The 22,658-nt window shown below is 45.6% G+C and overlaps 1 protein-coding gene across 4 annotated transcripts in view; it reads left to right on the forward strand.

Annotated features, from left to right (window-relative positions):
- Window positions 1–22,658, forward strand: part of akap9 (A kinase (PRKA) anchor protein 9) — a 136,310-nt gene that overhangs the window by 112,717 nt on the left and 935 nt on the right. For 3 of the 4 annotated variants that reach the window (XM_080837555.1, XM_080837558.1, XM_080837557.1), the window contains 18 exons: window positions 7,727–7,787; window positions 8,304–8,419; window positions 8,533–8,724; window positions 9,070–9,231; window positions 9,559–9,766; window positions 9,992–10,199; window positions 10,424–10,574; window positions 11,031–11,198; window positions 13,274–13,456; window positions 13,868–14,248; window positions 14,825–15,066; window positions 15,404–15,521; window positions 15,980–16,162; window positions 18,986–19,180; window positions 20,583–20,815; window positions 21,077–21,171; window positions 21,328–21,457; window positions 22,400–22,542. In XM_080837555.1, the coding sequence (XP_080693681.1) occupies window positions 7,727–7,787; window positions 8,304–8,419; window positions 8,533–8,724; window positions 9,070–9,231; window positions 9,559–9,766; window positions 9,992–10,199; window positions 10,424–10,574; window positions 11,031–11,198; window positions 13,274–13,456; window positions 13,868–14,248; window positions 14,825–15,066; window positions 15,404–15,521; window positions 15,980–16,162; window positions 18,986–19,180; window positions 20,583–20,815; window positions 21,077–21,171; window positions 21,328–21,457; window positions 22,400–22,542 (3,169 nt within the window). The remainder of the gene's footprint in view (window positions 1–7,726; window positions 7,788–8,303; window positions 8,420–8,532; window positions 8,725–9,069; window positions 9,232–9,558; window positions 9,767–9,991; window positions 10,200–10,423; window positions 10,575–11,030; window positions 11,199–13,273; window positions 13,457–13,867; window positions 14,249–14,824; window positions 15,067–15,403; window positions 15,522–15,979; window positions 16,163–18,985; window positions 19,181–20,582; window positions 20,816–21,076; window positions 21,172–21,327; window positions 21,458–22,399; window positions 22,543–22,658) is intronic. The other variant, XM_080837556.1, reaches the window with a different exon arrangement.

A 22,658-nucleotide genomic window follows, 5' to 3' on the forward strand; every position in this document is an offset into this window, starting at 1 on the left:
TCGCTCCTCCGTTTACTTTCCTTTCTCTTTAGCGAACCGGATTTGTGTCCCGACATTTTAGCCTACTAAAGGCGGCTGCTTGCTTCAGGTTGGGGTTAATTGTTGCGCAAAAACTCAGTGCAGTTCATGCTCCCAAAGGTTGCGCGTGTTGTCATTTGCTTGGCAGATAGAAAGCTGTTTCCCTAACAGAAAGTCTGAAGCTTGAAGTTCTTTTCAAACCTTTGCTTGGGTAGCACTGTTAAACTGAGCAGACATGCAGACTACATTTTAGTAATCTCATCACGTAACATTCGTTTTCTAAAAACAATCACATAGTATTGCATGTTTTACTGTGGTAGAAAATACGTTAGCTTAATGCAAACGTATATGGGAAATCCTATAGACACCGTGCTAGGTATTAGCATCAATTAATTCACGTTAATGTTTTTGTATGAGCCTGACATTTGCTCTGCAGATAGATAACAGCTTCCCTAACAGAAAGTCTGAAGCTTGAAGTTCTTTTCAAACCTTTACTTGGGAAGCACTTCTTAAACTGAGTAGACATGCAGAATATTTTAGTAACCTCATCTCGTAACATTCGTTGATAGAATGCAGGCTGCGAGGCTCGCGTCTAACTAACCAGCCTGCGTCGCGATTTTCCCACGGGGGGAGGGGGGTGTGATACATGTGTTTTGATACATTTAAAAAAAAAAAAATCGCTAACAGCCAATAGGGAGATTGCGTTGCACAGGCCACAGGGTCAACTTGTGCTGTTAGAGACACACTCGGTATATCAGAAAGGATCAAAGAGAACGGGCCCCCCACTACACGGGCCCGGGTGCAATTGCTCCCGTTGCTACCCCTTCAGAACCGGGCCTGACACCTCACAAATGTACAGGTTGATGCCCATAACGCAGCTGTTCAGATATCTGAAGGGGGACACCTCTTAGGGCCGCCCGCAATGTACGGACACTCCTAGTTGAGTGACCTCGGACCTGAGGGACTGGGAGACTACTGCTCCTATAGGCACAAATAATAGCATCCACAATCCAACGTGATCGTCGTTGTTTGGATAAGCTGTGCCCTCCCCTCTGTCCAACATGACAGAGAAACAGTGAATCAGACTGGCGGAATTCCACAGTCATATCAATCTAAGCCCTAAGTGCTCTCACTGGGCACAACAGGTAGGGGCTATGTCCCTGCTCGTCATCCTGAGCTGGGGCTCAAAGCAGCCAGCCTGAGCGGCTGGTTTCAGTAGGATGATGAATCGCCTTTGGAAGAAAGGCCGGATTCAGCCACAAAGTTATCCCTGTGCCTCCAGGGTTTCAATATAGCCATTCTTGGCTTGGCTTTTGTTTAGCCGATGCCCTGGCCAAGAGAAAAGCGGTCTTCATAGACAGTTATTTCAATCCCACCCTCTCTAGAGGTTTAATTCCCCAGGAGGTGGGTGCTGCTGGGATAGCACATCCACAGCTGTGTTCTGAATGCCTGTTAAAAGCATTGCCCTCAGGTTCAGAAAGAGTATATAGGCCCCCAGCCACAGCTGTCGGGGCAGCCTCCAGGATTGTCTGGGCCTAGTGCTCCCCTGGTGGTTTACCTGGTAGACCCCTGACGTGTTGTCTGCTCTTACCAGGACAGCTTTCTACCACTACTGGAAGAAAATGTTTGAGCGTCAGCAGGACAACCTGCAGCTCCAATACATCTATGTGGTGTTCCCTCCAAGGACTCCAGAGACCTCTGAAAGTCCTGGATTGTCATACAGCTCCCCCCCCTGCCATAGAGGCATCGGTGGCCACCGCTCCTCTGTAAGAAGGTATGGGCCTCAAGGGAACCCTCTGGGTGAGATTATGTCTCTCCCCTACACAGCCATAGCTTTGTAAGGCAACTGGAAGTGACTCTGACCAGCTTGTGCCTGTGATAAGTGGGGTGCAAGCCAAGATCGTTCAGCCAAATTTAAAGAGGCTGCAAAGACAGAAGGCCCAAGGGAACACCTACGTGGCCGCTGTGAGAATACTCAGCAGTCTCAGAAATGATCTTGAGGGCCAGAGCCCTACTTTCCTGAAATGACTGATGATGCAGTAGGGACAGTGCCGCTGCCACACATCTGGTGAAGACCTGTGGTGCCAGCGAGATCCCGAAAAGGGAGCACATACAACTGGTAAGCTCTGCCCTCGAATGCAAAACGAAGAATCTGTCTGTTTCGAGGTGTGATAGGGACGTGGAAGTATGCATCCTTTAGGTCGATGGTTGTAAACCAATCTCCTTGCTTGATACCTTGCAGCACATCCGCTGCACGCAGCATGTGGGATCCTAACCTTGAGATGTGTGTTTAACCGTCTCAAGTCTAGTATAGCTAGAAGGCTGTCGCCCTTCTTTGGCATGATAAAATAAGCGGAGTAGCATCCACGGTCTTGTGCCAGCCTGTCTAATGGCTTGATGGCGCCTTTCTAAAGAGATCCAAGATCTCCTGACGTAGAGCCAGAGCCCTGTTTGGGTCTATGACGATGGTCATTTTGACCCCATGGAACCTCTGTGGTCGGGGTCCGAACCCTAGGGGGCCTCTGTCTGCCAGGAGCCTCACGGCTCAGACTGGCAACTGTTGTCTGGACTGTGTAACCTGTAGGCTGCACTCCAGAGCTTACTGCGCGGCAGGACGAACATCTGTCCAGGAATGACAGGAGGAAGAGACAATCAGGCTTTCCTGCTCGGCTCCAAGAGTGGAGACTGGGCCAACCATATCCGGCGTTGGGTCTGGGTTAACTAGGCCACGGCCTACCCAACTCCCTGGTCATGTAGGCAAACGCCTGCAGGGAGGTGTCACTCTGACTCTGCAGAGGAGTCATCCCCAGAAGTCTGCAATGTCTGGGATAGGGCTAGTACCAGGTGTGACATTGAATACCCAAGACGTGCAATACGCGGTGCTGCGTAGTAGGATTTCACCATGTAGTCGTCTGTCAAACAGCACTGTGGCCGGGGCAGCGAGCATCAGGCCGGAGTGCTTAACCAGGTGTCAGCACCCGGGCAGCAACGGCTGGTTCAATATTGGGCATGCTAGCAAGGCCCTGGGCAGATGCATCTTGCATGTTGGCTAGGGTTTAGTCTCCTGGGAGATGAGAAAACCGTCTGGGATCTGCCCAGCATCTCTGCCGCTCCTCGATATATGGGGTCGAGGGCGGAACATTAAAAGCCGAAGATGGAGGCCTTTTTTTTTTTTTTTTTTAAGGCACTCTGAGGAGAGGTCTGTATGGGTACCCTAGACGTGTCATTGCCATCTTAAATGTGGGTCAAACTGATGTTTTTGCTTCTTTCGGAGCCCTTCAGTGTAGTGTCGCTCGTACCCAGGGAACTGGGATGAGAGTAATAGGGGCCTCTATGAAGCCCTGGTGGAGAGAATATCCTCCTTGAGGATCTCAAAGCTGGTGACCGTATTAGAGGGAGCACCTCCGAAGGAGACTGTAAAGTAGGGATGAGAACCGATAAGATTTTAACGATTCCGGTTCCTTATCGATTCCTGCTTATCGAACCGATTCCTTATCGATTCTCTTAACGATTCTTATAATTGGGTAAGGGGTGAAAAAAGAGCACAAAGGGGTTTTTTACATTAATGTTCTTTTATATAAATTTCTAGAATGTTTACATACACATTTAAATAAAACTTACATAACTTAAATAAATGTGTTCTGTTTAATATAAACGTTCATACAAATAACAATGCTCCTTCCTTTTGTAAAAGGGTATAATATTAACTGAGCTGCCAAAAAATGTAACTAGCAGTGGCAAAGACTATTTACAATTTTTGTGCAGAAAAATTAGCATGTCTGCCTTCTCTGGGAGGATACGTGATCGCTCAGGGCTAATTGTGTCTCCAGCTTGACTGTATATTTTCTTGTAGGTTGCTTGGTTTTATGCTAAAAGCGAACTATTATGCTAAACGCTTCTAATAGCAATGTAGAGTCCACTACAAACACAATAACGTACTGAAACATACTTACTTGTATCATGTACAAACTAGGCACTCAGTATATTTAACACTTAGCTATTGCTGCCACTGAATTGGGTACGAGAAACTTATTCATATCGAACTGTCAAACTGAGGGAGCTGCACCCGTTATTATTAACGGAGTCTTTTGTACAGCCTAACCCTACCCTAGAACCAACAGAGGGGAGGCAAGCACTGCCCCTGCCCCTGCCTCTAGCCAACGGCTGAAAATAGAAGATTCTACAGTTAAGCTAGCCTAGTTATGTAAGTTATATATAAATATGACAATGTCCAACATCGCCCATTGTTAAGCAATTCAATGTTTAGTTATGGTTAAACCGAAAACGCAAACGTTTGCTGATAACACATGAGTAACACCGTTATGACTTGTTATGATAAAACATTTTGAGGAGTTTACCTTGGCAAGTTAGGGATGAAGCACCGACGTTAGTTGAGCTGCTGCTGGCATCGAAAACATGACATTCTTGTAATTTTATACCATGTGTGCTCAAGTGCTTATTCATGGTAGATGTACTTCCTCCCTTTGAGGAAATACATCTTTTACAGAGGTTACAAGTGACCGTGTTCGCATCCGTTCGGGTGAAATAAAGCCACACTTTAGATCGCTTCTGTCGAGTCGCCATTTCTGCTGCGGTCTGATTTTATTATAAGAGTTCGCGCATGCGCAAACGGCACAGAGACCCGTTAACAGACCCGGTTATGAATTTGGCTAACGATTCCAAAGATTCGGCTCATTGGGAACCGGTTCTAAACAAGACCCGGTTCTCGGTTCCCATCCCTACTGTAAAGCCGCTGTAGTGAAAGCACTAGCACGCTGTGCAGCAGGTTGTTGTAGCTTTAGAAGCAGAGTCTTATGTCTGCGAACTCTTAAGTCGAAGTGTCTACCTTCTGGGCAAGCGGATACCTTTTCCTGCATTTGCCCCTACCAGAGGCTTCCCGGGAATCAGGCCTCTGGCGTTTGCATTGCTTAGGAGACCTAGCGCCGGAGGCGGTTCTGGCTCGTCCTCTGGCCCAAGAGGGGCCTGGCAACAGTGCATGTAATGAACATGTTGCAATATCTATACATAGATGTATTTATTTATCTTTATATATATATTTTATATATATATATATATATATATATATATATATATATATATGAGTGATATTTTACCAGCAGCCTTAGCGAATAACACCAGGCCCTGTTCAGATAGGTTACTGTTTAAGTGTGAACCCACTCCTCTACAGCCCTCTGAACAACTGAGGTTTGCAGTTTATTATGGACCAAGCCTCAATATTAACCAAGCGCATTACACCTGATCGCGGCAATGATTCCTCTTACGTTACGTAAGGTAGGCTTCCATTTAAAAGCGGACCCAACGGTTAACAATTACCAAAATTGGATGCTTTAGAACTGAAATTGCGGGCATAGCCCATTCAGTCCCTAATCAGTAGGTAAACGTAGCCTGCTTATAGTGTTTAACACAAAGCCGATTGGCGTAAATCATGTACTGCTTTAGAGCGGACCCACTCTACAGTCATCTGAACCAAATAATAAATGCTGAACAACTGAAGTTTGCGGGGCGGAGAAATCACCCACTCAAACTAGGCAGTTTATTATGGACCAAGCCTCAATATTTACCACGCGAATTAAACTTGATCGCGGCAATGATTCCTCCTACGTTATGTAAGGTAGGCTTCCATTTAAGAGCGGACACACTCGTTAATAGTTATCCAAATGAGATGCTTTTAGAGCTGAAATTGCGGGCGTCAGTCACCAATCAGTAGGTAGACGTAGCCTGCTTATAGCATTTACCACAAAGCCGACAGGAGTAAAAACCTGTCCTGTTCAAGAGCGGACACGCCCATTACCAGTTACCAATATAGATGGTTTAGAACTGAAATTGCGGGCATAGTCCGTCAGTTACTTGTCCGTAGGTAAACGCAGCCTGCCTATAGCGTTTAACACAAGCCAACAGGAGTAAAAACCCTGTCCTGTTTAAGAGCGGACACACTCGCTCCCAGCTACCAAGATAGATTGATTAAAAAACTGAAATTGCGGGCATAGCCCGTCAGTCACCCATCAGTAGGTAAACGTATTCTGCTTATAACGTTTAACTCCAAGCCGACAGGAACAGATATCCTGTCCTGTTTAAGAGCGGACACACTCGCTTTTAACACCATAGTTAACAGTTCCGCAAACATACCTGCTTTTAGAACTGACATTTCGGGGCGTAGAACGTAGCTTTAACAGTTACCCAAACAGTAGGTAGCGACAGGAGTCAATCCTGTTCGTTTAGCCTACTTAATTGAATGCTTATGGCGAGAACGCCGCTTGCATCTGCATCATAACAACGGTACAAAACCAATTATGCGAGGATTTCCATCTCGCTTAACAAGTAGTTTTAATTATCAGCTATAAGGCGAGAAACACCTGTAGCCTGCAGATAGTGTGACACGAAGCCGACAGGGGCCGAGGGTTTCCATCTCGCTTAACAAGTGGTTTTAATTATCAGTCGTGAGGCGAGAACACCTATAGACTGCCGTATCTCATCGTGACAGACAATAGTAGGGAACTATTATGCGAGGAACTCACTCGTGCAACAAATGGGTTTAATTATCAGTTGTAAGGCGAGAAACACCTATAGCCTGCTGATACTCAGTCTCTTTACTCATTAGGCTCCTGCAGTAGGGCGTGAGCACGATAAACAGCATAATAGTCTGTATTAGCGTAACTCGCTTAACAAGTGGGTTCAACTATCGGTTCGTAAAACGAGAAACACACTTCCGATAGGCCACTGCCTCAAACCATTACCCGAGCGTGACTACTACACACGGTAAAACAATAGAAGAGGCAACTCACCCTTTTTTCGTTTTCCCGGATTATCCGCGAGTGGGTTTAACTACCAGTTTTAAGGATAGAAACACCTGTACTGTAGCCCACTGCAAATGTTGATTTTTGATGCTAATCGTAGTCTTAAGAGGGCGAAATTCGCAGCTCTACCCGAAGGTTGCAAGACTCCCAACGATTAGCATGATTACACTCACCTGTGGAGTGAACATACTCACCAACTCACCTGACGCGAGGAGAATTAAGGGTCGTGACCTGGGGGAGCATGCCTTTAGTACAGGGGCGAAGGCATACGTCACCCAGGTCACAGGTGATTTTGTTGATACAAATACTCGAACTACACGTAAACGTGAATGACATCCAGTGCTTAAAGCACCGCCTCTGGTGGTCAGTAGAAACGAAATAGAACCACAGAGTAACACCTAAGAAAGATGGTGTGGCCACATTTACCCCACAGCAGTTTGTTATTTATTTTTCACCACGATTCATTAGCAATACACCTTTCTCTTTCTTTCGCCATTTTTTTTTGGATAACAAAAACCCCAACAAGTTGCCCTAGTTATGCTGTGTTGTGTTATGCTAAAGTGCGTGCACTGCAGTGTGGTATAGTGGGTGGTGATTGCTCTTGGCGCAGCATGTTCAATGGCCTGAATATTAAGTGGCTGCAAGCGTAGCTCTGCTGAAATGAGGTGGACTTGGGTGCAACTCTGCTCAGCTGTAGAGGAGCTGTAGAGCTGTACTTTCTCCCCAGGAATTGTCTGTTGTCACGATATATGATATGCACAACATATTAGTGTTGTATTTAGTTAAACGTATTAAGCCTCCGGCACCCACATTATGACAAGAGGAGGTTGATATATTTCAAAACCTTGGTTAACTTTTGGTATACTAACTCTGTTTTCTTCTTTTGCTTGCAGGCTATGCCATCCAGACAAGAACATGCTCCTGGACTTCAGGTCAAAGATGGCTATACAAGTGGTGAGCATCTTTAGTGAACTCTTATCTGTACAGTAGCATCACAGTTTTAAATGTGTTCTTGTGGAATAACATTTTAATGTTACAAGCCATGCCAATATTTCAACAGTTCATAGTATATTAGTCTTCAGCTGGGAAAATCTTAATTCAGGCATCAGTTGTAATGCATTTTTTAAATGTTTCATTACCCAAAAAGTCCAAACACTGAACAGTAGATGTAGAGAGATAGTCACTGTGCATGTCCTGTATTTTCAGCAACAGCTCTTCTTATTTGAGACATATATTTTTTGGCTCCTTTTTATTAGCCTTCTTTTTTCTCCTTCCATCTTCCTCCCGCACCAATCCCCAGCAGACACACCATTAGGCTTGAGTTCTGCTCAAGATTTCTTCTTGTTCAAAGTTTTTTTTTTCAGGCGTAGGGAATATAAAGAACTTGGTGCTTGTAAGTGCCCAGAGACAATGATCACTGTTCATATCTTTTTTCACTACTCAACTAACATTGAACTGAATTGTTCACAGACAGCAGTTCTGACTGGAGTCAGCGCACCGGGTTTGACCAGCACCAAGAGTTCAGAACCACCCCTGAAGGAGCCAGACGGGACAACGAGACCGACATTCTACCCGACAGAATTAAGGTGAACTGGGATGCCATAGCTGGCTTGCTCTAGCATTATCCATTACTGCCCACTTTTGTGGTCTTGGATCTACTGAGTTCCTGGGTTCTAAGCCATCTTGTCCACCTTTCCAGAGTCTGTTACGTGAGGTTCACACGGAGGGTATGCAGGTGCTCTCTCTGTCTGAGCTGCCCTGCGGGGAGGGGGCTGAGCTGGGCCCACACCTGCTTCTCCAGGGCTGGACCAAAGAGAGGGAGGCCCTGATGGCCACCGTGGAGTCCCTCAAAACACTCATCGCCAAGCTGCAGACGCACAAGGGAGCACAGGTGAGCCTCTGCTCTGGGCTCCATGGAAAGAATATGCAAACAGTTTAGTCATTCATTTAACACGCTCTTTAAGAGTGGCACAGTGAAGTAAAATTAGTAAGAAAATAGTTAAGCACTTTGGTGATTCCAGGAAGTGCTACATAATATGCTACATTAAAAAAAATAAACATAGAGGTGCTTTCAATATTCATCTGATAAACCTGTTCGTTTTCTTATGCGTGATAGAGACTTATCTATCCAAAGCATTCGTTTTTAAAATGCTATCCAGTAGACAATTTCAATGTGTGTCAATGAGTCTCCAGATTGACTAACACATAACTCTGTGTCTGTGTTTGCCAAATGGAGGGTGCGGGTGACTGGCGCGGGGAGCTGCTGGGTGCGGTGCAGCAAGTGTTCCGGCGTGAGCGGGATGTGCTCAAGAGCGCCCTCTACAGCCAGCTGGAGATGCTGGACACCAGCGACGCAGTCATCCACCTCAATCAGCTGGAACACAGGCTCAGAGAACAGGTTAGGAGTTGCACACACACACACACACACACACACACACACTTAATAAATACATGCATATGCATGCACTTTTACATGAATACATACATCCATGCATGTGTCAAGCAACCGCACTCTCCAACAATGTCTACCGAGGCTTGACATTTTCATCATAGTAGGTCTAAAAGCATGTTTTCTTTTGATCTGTTTTGTATTGTTTGGAAAGGCATCAAAAACAAAGTGGAATAAAGCTCCCTCATGCACCTCCTCAGTGCATTGTCCTTATTAAGTGAGTTCCCCTCCTGGTGGCTCTAGTGAGACTTTAACTGAATGTTTCCCCAACCATAGGATGCTCAGCACAGGGAGGCCTTGGGCGCCCTTCACAACGCTGACAGGAACAGCCTGCTGACAGAAGTGCGGCAGCTCCGAGCCCAGATGGAGCATCTGCAACTGGATACGGGCGTCAGGGAGATCATGTCTCCATGGCAACAGTTACCGCAGCATCCACAACAACAACAACAACAGCAGGGGCAGCAGCAGGATTTTCCCATCACCGGTAGAAAATCTAGTTTCATAGTATTCCGGCTTTAACCATTTCCCTTTGGACCATTTCCTGTGTTTGTGGGTAGCACCACAATTGATATGAATCATTCATAATGATATGTCATTACTTCAGCATTCTTAAATACACACTCCTTGAAAATGAAATGAAAATGGCTTTATTATGTTGTGTGTTGAAAGGCCAACCCTCCTTGTTACTGATTGGTTGCGTTGTCTCTAGGCGTGGCTGCTGGTTCCCATGAGCACGAGCCTGAGCCTGAGAGTGGAGAACCACAGCCCGGAGCCGGGAGCCCTCAGGACCAGCAGGCAGTGCGTGCGGAGCGTCAGCTTCTGGAGGAGATCAAGAGTGAGCTGGCCCAGACTAAACTGGAGCTGGAGACCACACTCAAGGCCCAACACAAACACCTAAAGGAGCTGGACACACTCAGGTACACATGGATAGACACGTGAACAGCACAGATGGAGAACCATAAGTAAATAGTCATGTATGTATGGATATACATCACATTTGCACAAAGGTCATTGGGTATTACAAGTCCAAACCCATGCCTCACTCAGAGCACCTCCTAAAAGACCTTCGCCATGTGGCCCAACACAACACACGTTCTTACTGACATGGTGTGGGTTTGACCGCTGCCTTTGCTCCTCCCAGGGCTGAGCTGACCCAGAAGGCTGCAGAGGTGGACTCTCTGAACGACAGGCTGGCGGACGAGCAGAGGGCAGCGAGGGAGCTGCAGTGGACCCTCGAGAAGGAGAAGTGCAAGTCGGAGAAGAAGGAGGAAGGGGAGAGAGAAGAGCTGGAGGTAAAGCACAACATGGTCATGTGATGTACAGTGAGGATGACACTGCTTGACCTAGTTTAACTCTCCAAAATAAGCTCCATACTCATCAAGTTGGACGAGGGAGAGAGCATGAACGCATGTAAGGAGTATGTGTGCAGCCCATGAAGGTAGATTTTCAAAGCAATACTCTGGTCAGTGAACATAACTTCAAATGTGATCATCCCACAAGGGTAAAATGAGACATTTGTGTACTTGTAGTGTACCAGAGCAGAAAACATCATTGAGGTCCCTAACAAAGTATGAGGTTCTCTGCACAGAAGAACACAGAACACTTGTATTCTTTTCAGTTCATGGCACACTAATCTGTATAAAAATGTGCACCAACACTTCCCTCACTTCCCTCCGGTTCACACGCTTCTCCACTACCTGATGCTTCGTTTGTTTTCTCAACATCTCCTCTCTGGCTTTGTGTGCCAGGACCTGAAGCTGGTGCTGGCGGAGCAGCAGAACCTGGTGTCGGAGCTGAGCGCCAGCCTGGAGGAGGAGACGCAGCAGTGCGCCCAGCTCAAGGCCCAGGCCCAAGAGCAGCAGCGGCACCAGGAGGCCCAGCTGGCCCAGCAGCAGAGCAGAACCAGGGAGCTGCAGGTCAGAGGATGTTCTGGGCCTGACCCAGAGGAGGAGGGGCTCCCTGTCTTTTTTGTCTAACCTTATAATTACAATGTTATTGTACAATTAGAATTACATCTAGCTGTAAACCTTATAATTACAATGTTATTGTACAATTACAATTACATCTAGCTGTAAACCTTACAATTACAATGTGATTGCACAATTACAACTAGCTGTAAACCTTATAATTACAATGTGATGGTACCATTACATTTAGCTGTAAAAATAGAGTTCTCAGGAGTCAGGACCCGTATTTACAAAACATTGTATCTTACCACCAGGGTTTTTCCTGCATAGAGAAAATGTAGGTGCGCGCCTAAGCCGTTTTGCCGAGCGCCTATGAAAAATCCGAGCATCTATAAGGCAAAAATAAGTGCGCGATGAAAAAAAAAAAAACTGTCATCTATGAGTCACGCATGCAGTGCCTGTCAGGGAATAAGTTCTAAATAGTATGTTTCAACAGTCCTACAGCCGAATCATCGTTCTGTTTTGATCAGTAAACTAGTTGATAAGTGTCTTCTTCTTGGCTGATTAATACGCAACTGTGAGTTGCGCAAGAGGACAGAGCGGCAAGCTGCCAATCACTCAATCTGCGTTACATCCTGACTGTCAGTCGGTGGTGATTTTGAGCATAACATTCCATTTTCGGTATTCATGGCTTTCAATTTAATACAAAATATCTTCTATGTTGAGGACCTACTTGATCTGTCTATCCGTTTGAACGAGTAACAGTAGACCGCGGGACCTCGGGAGAGGCAGACAACCGCATTCGTTTATCAATGAAAGCTCAGCTCGTTCTGATTAGATTAGTGTTGCATCTCGAATATAATTAATTCAGGGCTCTCAAGTGTCACGCATTGAGCGTGACAGTCACTCATTTCGGTCTTTAATCACGCACTCCCGCCACACATCGTATTTCTCATGCTGAAAAAAAACTCTAGGCTATTTAATATGCCGCAGCGCAAACATGACCTGGCCGCGCTGCCCTCACCATGGAGGAATTAAGCACGTCTCCCCGAATCCCCTGTAGTTCTGCCGTGAGGTGCCACTTATGAGCCAATCAAAAAAAAAGAAATGTGCTACACAATAGCCAATCAGAAAAACCATATCTTTTGTATCTGTTGTATCTTGGTAAGATTTAAGCCAGCAACCAATGAGAATAAAGCATCCTGGAATTGCGCGCGATTGATCTTCTAAAAGCTTCATTCATGTGAGGAAACCACTGGAGCTCCGAGCATCAGTCTTCTATAAGGAGTACGTCGTCTCCTGTTTTAATGTGACGACAAATTCACAATGGTTTGACACAAGCAATGACAACTTGACTGCAGTTGGAGACTATTTCCCAGATAATTACCATCGGTTTTTAATGAGTGTTTGTAGCCAACACACTTTTAGGTTACACCCTGCCTTTTCACTATAGCTTTGACTCTGAACTTCGTTAATAGGCTATAATGAATTTGAGTTGGCCTATTAAAAATATATGTTGCCTAAAATTACCGTGAACTTGTTAAATCATTTAACCAGGGCACCAAAAGGCGGAGGGTGAAATGTTCCCAGGCTGGTTGTGACCTCTGTACCTGACTTTAAAATAAAATAACAAAATAATATCTTTCCACAATTAAGTCCTCCTTGGTTTACACACATCAGCACTTTATCATAGCCACCATTATTACTGAAATGGTGAAAAAAATTACATTGATATCTACTAATAAGCTGTCATGTTAACATAGTCTGAAGCGCGCACAATTTTTTGGGGGGGGAGCACCGAAGACCCATTTTGACCCAGGAAAAACCCTGTACCACTAAGATAAGACGTAAGTCGCACTAAAAGTGTCTAACTCAAGGTATTCTCATTATACCTATTCACAAAGTTGCTTTATGAATATGGGCCAAAATTTGTATGAGGTTTATGGTAGACCATTTCAACCCTTTAAGTTCTCTAGTAGTCCTCATTTTTATTTTCAGAGTGCAACTTCTTAGTTTATTGTCACCCAGGCCTTATATATTTCATGTAAATGTGACTGAAATATGACTTCATTGAACCCATTCAGGTGCAGTTGGAGAGCCAGCAGGCCCAGGCCCAGGAGCTGCAGGGTGCTCTGGGGAAGGAGAGGGAGCTCAGCACACAGCTCAGGCAGCAGAAAGCAGCCCGTACCCCCACTGACACTAGCGCACAAAAACCAGAGGGAGACTCGCCCGATGGAGTCTCTCAGGCTGAGCAGGGCTGCAGTCAGGTGAGGATACCTGGAGGATTAGAGTTCATTTTCCATGAAAGTCATAGGTTTTGTTGCATAAACAGAAGAAGTGATTTAATTTATAAGATATGTATGGCACAGGCTGAGAAGTGGTGCTAGCAGGTGAATACTTATGCGGCGTATCGTCGTTTACTTCAATTGTTAGTGGAGAGTTGGTTTACAATATTGAACATGTCTAGGGTGTTCGCTACAGCTACATGAAAGAAATCTGAGATATCTGGTAAGCTAGTCATCGTAGAGTTCCATAATTCCATCAGCAAATAGACTAGATGGATTGACCGAATAAGTATAAATAATTGGTTGATAGCTTGACAGAGCAATTGATTGACTAACTGATTTTGTGACTTGATCGGTAAACTGACTTAACTGACGGATTAATGTGTGGCTCAGGTGGAGGACGCGGTGGGCTCCATGGAGGTGCTGCTGCAGTCTCTGCAGACAGAGCTGGAGCAGAAGCAGGCGCGCGTGGTGCAGTTGCTGGGCGAGCTGGAGGCCCACAAGCTGGAAGCAGTGCAGCAGGGTCGCCTCTGGGACGAGGAGCGCAGTGCGCAGGCCGCCCGGGCCGCCGAGGAGCAGAAGGCCCTGGAGGAGGCGCGCACGCAGCTGGAGCGGCTGCAGAAGAGGCAGGAGGAGATGCAGGCACGCGTGGAGGGAGAGAAGGAGCGCGCCCAGATGCTGGAGAAGGAGAGGGACTCGCTGCAGGAGAGAGTGGCCGAGCTCAGCCAATCAGCGGTGGGCAGGGAGGCCACGTCTCCGCCCACCAACCTGATGGTAAGGCTGGTGTCACACCTGTGTGTGTGTGTGTGTGTGTGTGTGTGTGTGTGTGTGTGTGTGTGTGTGTGTGTGTGTGTGTGTGTGTGTGTTTGACATTGAACATCTTGCTTTCCCTTTTGATAGCCATATTTAAAGGTTAGAATGTTCACACAGCGAATGTGATCAAGGGTGGGGCTGCATTCTATGGGCGTGCATGATCATAGACTGCCATGTTGTCTCTTTAAAGGGCATTGTTAAAAGTTAGTTATATAACTCACCAATGCACAGGTCACTGAGCACCTGCATTTGAGTTCTGTTCCTCGGCTAATTAATAGGTCAGACTCTCAGAGGTCACAGTATAGTTATAGCTTGGCAACCACACGGACGATCAATGCCTCATATGAGAAGGATCAAACCGGTGTAATTGTAAAACAATATTGCTTCAGATTGTACTTTGACGAGAGTGTCAGGGTGTAGAGAGGTATTTATGGGTTTTGTTTGTTTGTTTGTTTGTTTGTTTGATTGATCTGGGATGTGAGTTCATACTGGACTTTGTAAGTGCTTGCTAACACGCACCCGTGTTGTTTTGCGCAGGCTCAGGCGCTGTGGCGGGGAGAGGGTGGCGACCGCACCAGAGACTGGGTGCTGCAGCAGAAGAGTGCCGACGGCCTCACCATCCACTCCAGCACACCCTCGCTGGTTGAGCATGCTGCCGCTGGCGTCGCCATGGCAACTGAGGCCAAAATCAACAGCAACAGCAACATGGACAGAGTGGTGCAGAGGCTCCAGCTCATCGCCTCCAAGATCAAGGGCATGACCAGTGACGCCAGTGGCAGGTAACACAGAAGAGCTGCTGAATCTGTTATGCTTTGATTTTAGACAGACCAGCCAGACTCACACAGAAAGATGTACAATGCTGTTCAAACAGAACACAGTTTCAATGTAGGAGAGGACATATACAGTATATTACTATTCTGGTAATCTAATTTGTCTCTGATTCTCTGTTATGCTCTGTCATTGTTTCTCTCTCGCTCTCTCTCTTGCACTCTCTCTCTTGATCTCTCGCCCTCTCTCTCTCTCTCTCTCTCTCTCTCTCTCTCTCTCTCTCTCACTCTCTTGATCTCTCTCTCTCTCTCTCCCCCTCTCTCCCCCCCTCTCTCTCTCACTCTCCAGGTTGGCAGGCGCTGAGGTGGACAGAGAGGGTCTGGCGTGGCTCCAGAGTAATGTTGATGAGGTGTTGTCCATGCTTCAGCACAAGCTCCCATCACAGACACCAGCCCCGTCCCCTGAGGTGAGACCTCCCTCATGTCTTGCTCAAACCTTCATGTCATGGTTATGGTTGAGGTATTTAGCAGACGCTCATGTAAAAAAGTCTCTTTCAAAACATTACACAAAACAAAAAAATGTAAAACAGAGAATTGATAATGCTGATGCCTGTAATATTAAATCATCTTTGATAAATTGAAATTAAACTATCATTAAACCTAATTCCAAAAGTTCTGTCCACTGTAAATCTGTTTGTATTTTAGCTGTCAAACCCACCTATAGTTCTATAGTAGGTCCAGACAACATAAAAAAACAAAGGTCTGTTTTGCCTAATTTGAAGTGTATTTAGCCAGTATATCACTACAACTAGAGGATGAACATGATGTGTGTGTGTGTGTGTGCGTGCGTGTGTGTGTGTGTGTGTGTGTGTGTGTGTGTGGTGTGTATGCGCGCGCGTGTGTGTGTGTGTGTGTGTGTGTCCAGAGTGCCGCCCTCCTGGGAGGAAGCAGTTCCAGCGTGCTGACGGAACGCCTGCTGAGGCAGAATGCTGAGCTGACGGGCTTCGTGAGCCGCCTGACGGAGGAAAAGAACGACCTCCGCAACCAGCTGCTCCGCCTGGAGGACGAGCTGAGACGCCTGCGCCAGAGGGGCCTGGGCTCCGACAGCGTGAGTGCTCCTCCGTCTCCTCCTCTTCCTCCTCCTCATCATCATGATCATCATCATCATGATCATCAATATCAATATCACAGTGTTTCCCTGAGGGAGTTATTGTTGTGCCTCTCTGTAAAGCAACATTTACAGAAAACCTGTTGTTAAAATGATACAGCGACAGAGATACACTCATTTCAATAATGAGTATGGTTAGCCTGGAAGTGATGTTAATGTGTTAACTAGAAAATGCATTTCCTGAAGGAAATACCAGTGCATGAAATGCAAAGGTTAAGAAAGGAAGAAGAAAAGAAAGAAGAGTGAAAGAAGGAAAGAAGAAAGGAAAGAAGAGTGTAAGAAGGAAAGAAGAGTGAAGAAAGGAAAGAAAAGTGGAAGAAGGAAAGAAGAGTGGATGAAGGAAAAAAGAAAGGCAAGAAGAGTGGAAGAAGGAAAGACAAAAGGAAAGAAGAGTGAAGAAAGGAGAGAAGAGTGGAAGAGGGAAAGAAGAAAGGAAAGAAGAGTGAAAGAAGGAAAGAAGAAAAGAAAGAAGAGTGAAGAAAGGAAAGAAGAGTGGAAGAAGGAAAGAAGAAAAGAAAGAAGAGTGAAATAATGAAAGAAGAAAGGAAAGAAGAGTGAAGGAAGGAAAGAAGAGTGGAAGAAGGAAATAAGGAAAGAAAGAAGAGTGAAAGAAGGAAAGAAGAGTGAAGAAAGGAAAGAAAAGTGGAAGAAGGAAAGAAGAGTGGATGAAGGAAAAAAGAAAGGCAAGAAGAGTGGAAGAAGGAAAGAAAAATGGAAGAAGAAAATAAGAAAGGAAAGAAGAGTGGAAGAAGGAAAGAAGAGTGAACAAGAGTGGCTCTGGATGAAGAGATAAAGAGAGAGTGAAAATATTGAAAAAAGGAGATAAAAATGGAGTGAAGAAGAGAGATTGAGTGTGAGAGAAAGTTGACAGAGAGAAAGATGGAGAGATGGAGAGAAAAAAAAATAGAGAATGGATGGTGTCTTAATGTTCCTAGTTACAGTTAAATTGAGAGGGACAGAGAGAGAAGAGGTTCTTTGGATTTGGCACAGGTGTCAGTGAAGCATACTAAGGCAGAAGGCAGTAACTTCTATGTTAAAGCTCAGTGGTATGATAACAATGGAATAATGACCCTATTAATTAATCAGTAGTAATACTATTTAATTTATCACAATTACCAATACAATGATTATCTCACACACACACACACACACACACACACACACACACACACACACACACACACACACCATTGAATTATCACATTAAGCACATAAAACAATGAACTTGAATTGTCACATGAAACACATAAAACATCTATGTCAGTCCATTGGGGTGTGTGTGTGTGTGTGTGTGTGTGTGTGTGTGAGAGAGAGAGAGAGAGAGAGAGAGAGATCGATAGAGAATGAGGCCCATTTTCCCCCTCCACATGCCCCCGCTCGCCAAGCGAAGTTACCCGATTTAGATGCACCTTTTTCGGACTAGCCACAGGCACTGGGTGGGGGAATAGCCCGATAGCTTAGCATATCTGCCATGCAATTCTAATGGTAATGCTACCTAGCTTGGTATGCTAACTGTCGGTAGCCTATACATCGTGAAATCAACCAAAATACTGATGTCACTGGCTTTAATTTGATAATGGCATGTTAGTAGTACATTTAATATCAGTACATTTGTTTAATTACTGCTGATATTTTACAAATACGTCAAAAACTCATTTTTGACCAAACTTGAAGTTACGGTCTTTTGCCTTAGCACGGCAGAGTAAAGCACAGGTGCAAGCAGTTTAAAGACCCTATTATGATGTCATAATGGCCCAATGTAAGTCAATGGGAGAAATTTATATTCGTTTTTCTTTAATATTTTAAAAAGTATAAAGTTTAGAAAAGTGAAAAATACATAGCATAAGTGTCGTTTACAAGACCTACGCGACAAAGTTTGAATGAAGTTTCTACGTTAAGTGGTTCGGGCTGAATTAATCGCAGAAAAAGGTAACAAGAATAAGAAGAAGAAGAAGCCTAGGAATAACAATACAGGGCATTTCATGCACTGTAATAATGAAGATGATGTTAATCATTGAAAATACTCAGCCAGTGTGAGAGCAAAGCATGCCTGTTGGAGATTTTAAATGGACTCTAATTTATTGTGGGTCCTCGTAGGAGACAAAAACACACTATAGTCTAACTATTAAATATAAGGTCTTTAAAGTCTCTTGACTATCACAGGGAGAATGTTTATTATAGATTTATAGCATTAAAGGTGCATTATGCAACAATTATGCTTCAGGATTAGGGTTAGGATAAGCAGTTTACCTTAAAATAACAGCTTAAATGGCTACAATGACTTTTAATATGGTGAATCGCGTCCGTGCCATTGGCATAACAGGGTCGATAGGCATATAACTGCGTTCTGTAGTTTTGCCTGCCGCAGCCCACTGACCTGACTTGTTTACCTTCTGCCGATCTAGTAAGTAGCTTATTTGCCGTCTTGCTTAGTCTTGTGTTGCACTTGCTTGATGTTTGACTGTGTAAGGACAGTCGTTGAGTAACTACTTTGTCAAAGTCAGCACATTTCAAGAGATTTTGTTAGTTTTAGCTGCTAGCATACCTTTAGCGAATAGCTATTGATCCATAATGCACCTTTAAAACAAAGAAACACCAAAGCACCTCACTAGGTTCGGATTCAGTAAATATAATACATTTATACATCTGCCAACATTCCATTCCATTGCCATTTTCTTTTATTGATCGGTCTATCTGTTTTGTGAGCTGATAAATTGTCTTGAATGTGACCTTGTGGTGATTGTCCTGTGTGGGCCTCTGTAGTTAAGCAGGAAGGGCGGTGAGCATCAGGAGCTGGCGGTGCTGAGCGTGGAGCGGGAGGCGTGGGGCCGGGAGCGCACACGCCTGGAGAAGGGCCTGCGGCTGGCAGAGGCAGAGCTGACGCGTCTCAGAGGAGAGATGCGCAACGATACGCTTAGGGACATGAGTGGCCCCGACGCTGACAACGCAGCACTGAAGGTACATACATAGATACACACACACTAGGGATGCAACGGTACAGTGTGGCCACGGTTCGGTTTGTATCACGGTTTTTGGGCCACGGTTACGGTTCGGTTTCGATATATCAATATTATCCTGCCGCTAACACGCATTAGGTTATATTTGTCTTTTCTATTTCAAGTCAACAAGGTGCTTCTACTCACACTTGCAGAGACAATGCAAGATGCAATTAAATGTAAAAAGGGCACATATTAAGTAAAATCACAAAATGTATTTTAAACAAGGAACACTATTCTGGCCTTCTGTCAAAAACAGGCAATAATAAATATAGCAAAGTGCAGTATACTGTAAGTAATGTGAAATGTAAACATTGACATTATTCAATAAACTCAAACAACAAACATTGTCATTCACACACTTAAACCCTAGAAAATACTTAACTGTTATAAATACACCCTTAAAGAACAACAGAACAAACCTTCTCTCTCCTAGTCACTTCGTACAGTTCTGGAATTATTTTGCTGCTGAAATGCGTGCGGGAGGGGATATTAAAACGAGGATCAATGTCAATGGTCTTTATCATGTGACGGAATCCCCTGCCTAAAACTACTGAATAGGGCTGCATGTCTTTCCCTATGAAGACGTCCATTGAGTTGGTTATTGCCTTGTGTTTTTCGGAATTATAAGCATATTGTTGCTGAAATGCTGCAGCAATGGATGGTTGTGTTTTCGGCGACAAACCGTACTGCTCCACTTAGAGTTACAGCCGGGTGATGACGGGGCAAGTGGCTCAACATGTTGGATGTACCTGTGGAGTAGGCGATCGTAGGAAAGCAATGCTTGCACACCGTGCTTTGCTTGCTGACGATCTTTTTCCCTTTGTCATCATACTCCACACTGAACCCAAAATGTTCCCATACAGCTGATTTGTAAGATGACGGTGCCTCTTCAAATTTTCTTTTCTCCGTTTCTTGTTGACTCGCCATGATAGTGCTGCAACAGGGAAAGTTTTGTTTCTCCTCACATCGTCACATGGATCTCCAGCGTCTGCATTCAGAGCGCTGATTGGCTCTTGGGAAAGTCAGTACAATTCTGATTGGTTGTTGCATGGTTGTGGAGCGCAGAACTCATCCCCTGGGTCCCAAGCAGTCATTCTATCGCCCAATACATGCGTGCATTCATTATAGGCACATATTAAATTAAAAGTTTAATGTCACCCATACCGTAATATCGCGGTTCACCTGGGTCAACCGAACCGAACAGGGCGAACCGAACGGTTCGCTAAAATACCGAAAACCGTTGCATCCCTAACACACACTCTCTCTTTCTCTCTCTCACACACACACACACACACACACACTGCCATGAACAGAGTGGGAACCCCTGGATTAACCTCCCATCCTCCTCCCCTCTCCCTCAGCGGATGTATGGGAAGTATCTTCGTGCCGAGAGCTTCCGGAAGGCTCTGATCTACCAGAAGAAGTACCTGCTGCTGCTGCTGGGCGGCTTCCAGGAGTGCGAGGAGGCCACGCTGGCACTGATCGCCCGCATGGGTGGCCACCCGTCGCCCGCCTGCCTGGAGAACATCACCCAGCGTCGCCGCGGCTTCACTCGCTTCCGCTCCGCCGTCAGGGTCTCCATCGCCCTCACCAGGTACGGAGGTGGAACTGACAACCACTTCAGAGCCGTAGTATGCCCAGGAGGCCTTAGATTGTTTTGCCCTGAACATAACATTTCTTTTGACGCTCAAACGCATGTTGCCATTTTTTTATAAACTTTAAAATAAATGTTGAGTTGTTTTTCTTGTGTTGAGAAACTACACAGTGCGACATGGTTACTCTTGTTTAAATGTGCATGGCACCCTAAGATGTTGATGAGCTGCCTGTCCTGACTGCCTGTGTGCTTTGTCTGTAGGATGCGTTTCCTGGTGAAGAGATGGCACAAGGCCACTGGCACTGGCTCTGGCACCTCACCCTGTGTCAACAGAAACGGCCTGAGCCAGATCACAGGTGAGGGCGCCCAACAAATAGTTTTTAATGAATTACAGTCTGGTGGTTGGTGAGTTTTGGACTGTTAATATAGAGTACTGTACTCAGGGTTGAGTTGACCCTCTGCACAGAGTGTATATGCATGTTCCTCACTCCTCCTGTTCCTTTGTGTGTCAGGTGGGGAGGGGAGGCACGACTCCCCGTTCCTGCACCCAGGCAGTGTGGAGGTGTACGGGGACCGGCGTGGGAGCAGCAGGGGCAGGACCGGCCGCGACTCCCCCCGCTCAACCCTCTCAGCCCAGCACAGGTACGTAAGGTGTGGCTCCACCCTCTCAGCCCAGCACAGGTACGTCTGGTGTGGCTCTACGGTGTGCCAGTGTTCACTGCTCAAGACTCCCCATCTTTTTTTTTTTTTATACTTTATTGTGTTTATTCATTTCATATTCCATAACTCATAAGCAGTCATAACATAATTGTATCCATTTCTGAAGAAACACATATTTCTTTTTCTATTTTCTATTCTAGTGTGTATTCTTTGTTCCCACCCGTGAAAAAAAAAAACAGAACTCAAGATAAATCAATAAATAAGAAATCATGAAGGAATAAAACTGATAATAATAATAAAAAAAGAAAGACTCCCCATCTTGAGGGCCTGTGACAATGTGCCGTCACTACAGATGAGTATGTGCTCTGACTGCCATGTCATCGAAGCCTGGCTCTTTGGCGTTGCCGTCAGAGTGCATGTTTAGCACCCTGTTGGTTCTAGTCCGGGTGGGGTGACTATGCTCTCTCTTCGCTACAAATGGTGTCAGAACTGGGATGGCTTGCTGTGCGGTCATCGGAGGCGTGCCCGTTAAACTTTGTTAGGGACCCCAGGTAGGTTGACCCCTGTCTGAGGGACCCCATAGATAGGGTAAAGCACTTGTGTGTGGGGCACTCTGAATGGGAGAAGTACAGTTGGTGGATGTGCGAGGAATGCCTGTGTGCGTCACACTGGGCTGCACTTGTTTAGCACCCTGTTCGAGTCCGGGTGGGGTGACTAGGCTTTCCCTTCGCTACGGGGCCGTTTTTAGGATGGCTATTCAACATCTAAGTCACTGCGTTAGCCATCATCACTGTGGATCAAGAGTGATGAATCTGTGCTATCTTTTTAAAATCATCCATCAGCTCAGCTTTGCAGTTTTGGTCAGGTGTGTTTGTGTGTGTGTGTATATGCTCTGTGTGTAATGAGTGTGTGTTGGCTGGGCAGGTACCATGGCGTGGCTGGGGAACCAGGTGGAGGGACACCATGCTCTCATCTGCTGAACTACGACCCTGACCGTGCACTTACAGACTACATCGCCAGGCTGGAAGCACTGCAGAGGAGGCTGGGCAGTGTGCAGTCAGGTAAAGGTGTGTGTGTGTCTGTGTCTGTGTCTGTGTCTGTGTCTGTGTCTGTGTGTGTGTGTTTTCAGCCGCTAAATCCTCTGTAACAAATGTATGACAGTTATGAGTGTAGCAATATCTTA

This window comes from Sprattus sprattus (assembly GCF_963457725.1).
Source record: "Sprattus sprattus genome assembly, chromosome: 4".
Lineage (NCBI taxonomy): Eukaryota > Metazoa > Chordata > Actinopteri > Clupeiformes > Clupeidae > Sprattus > Sprattus sprattus.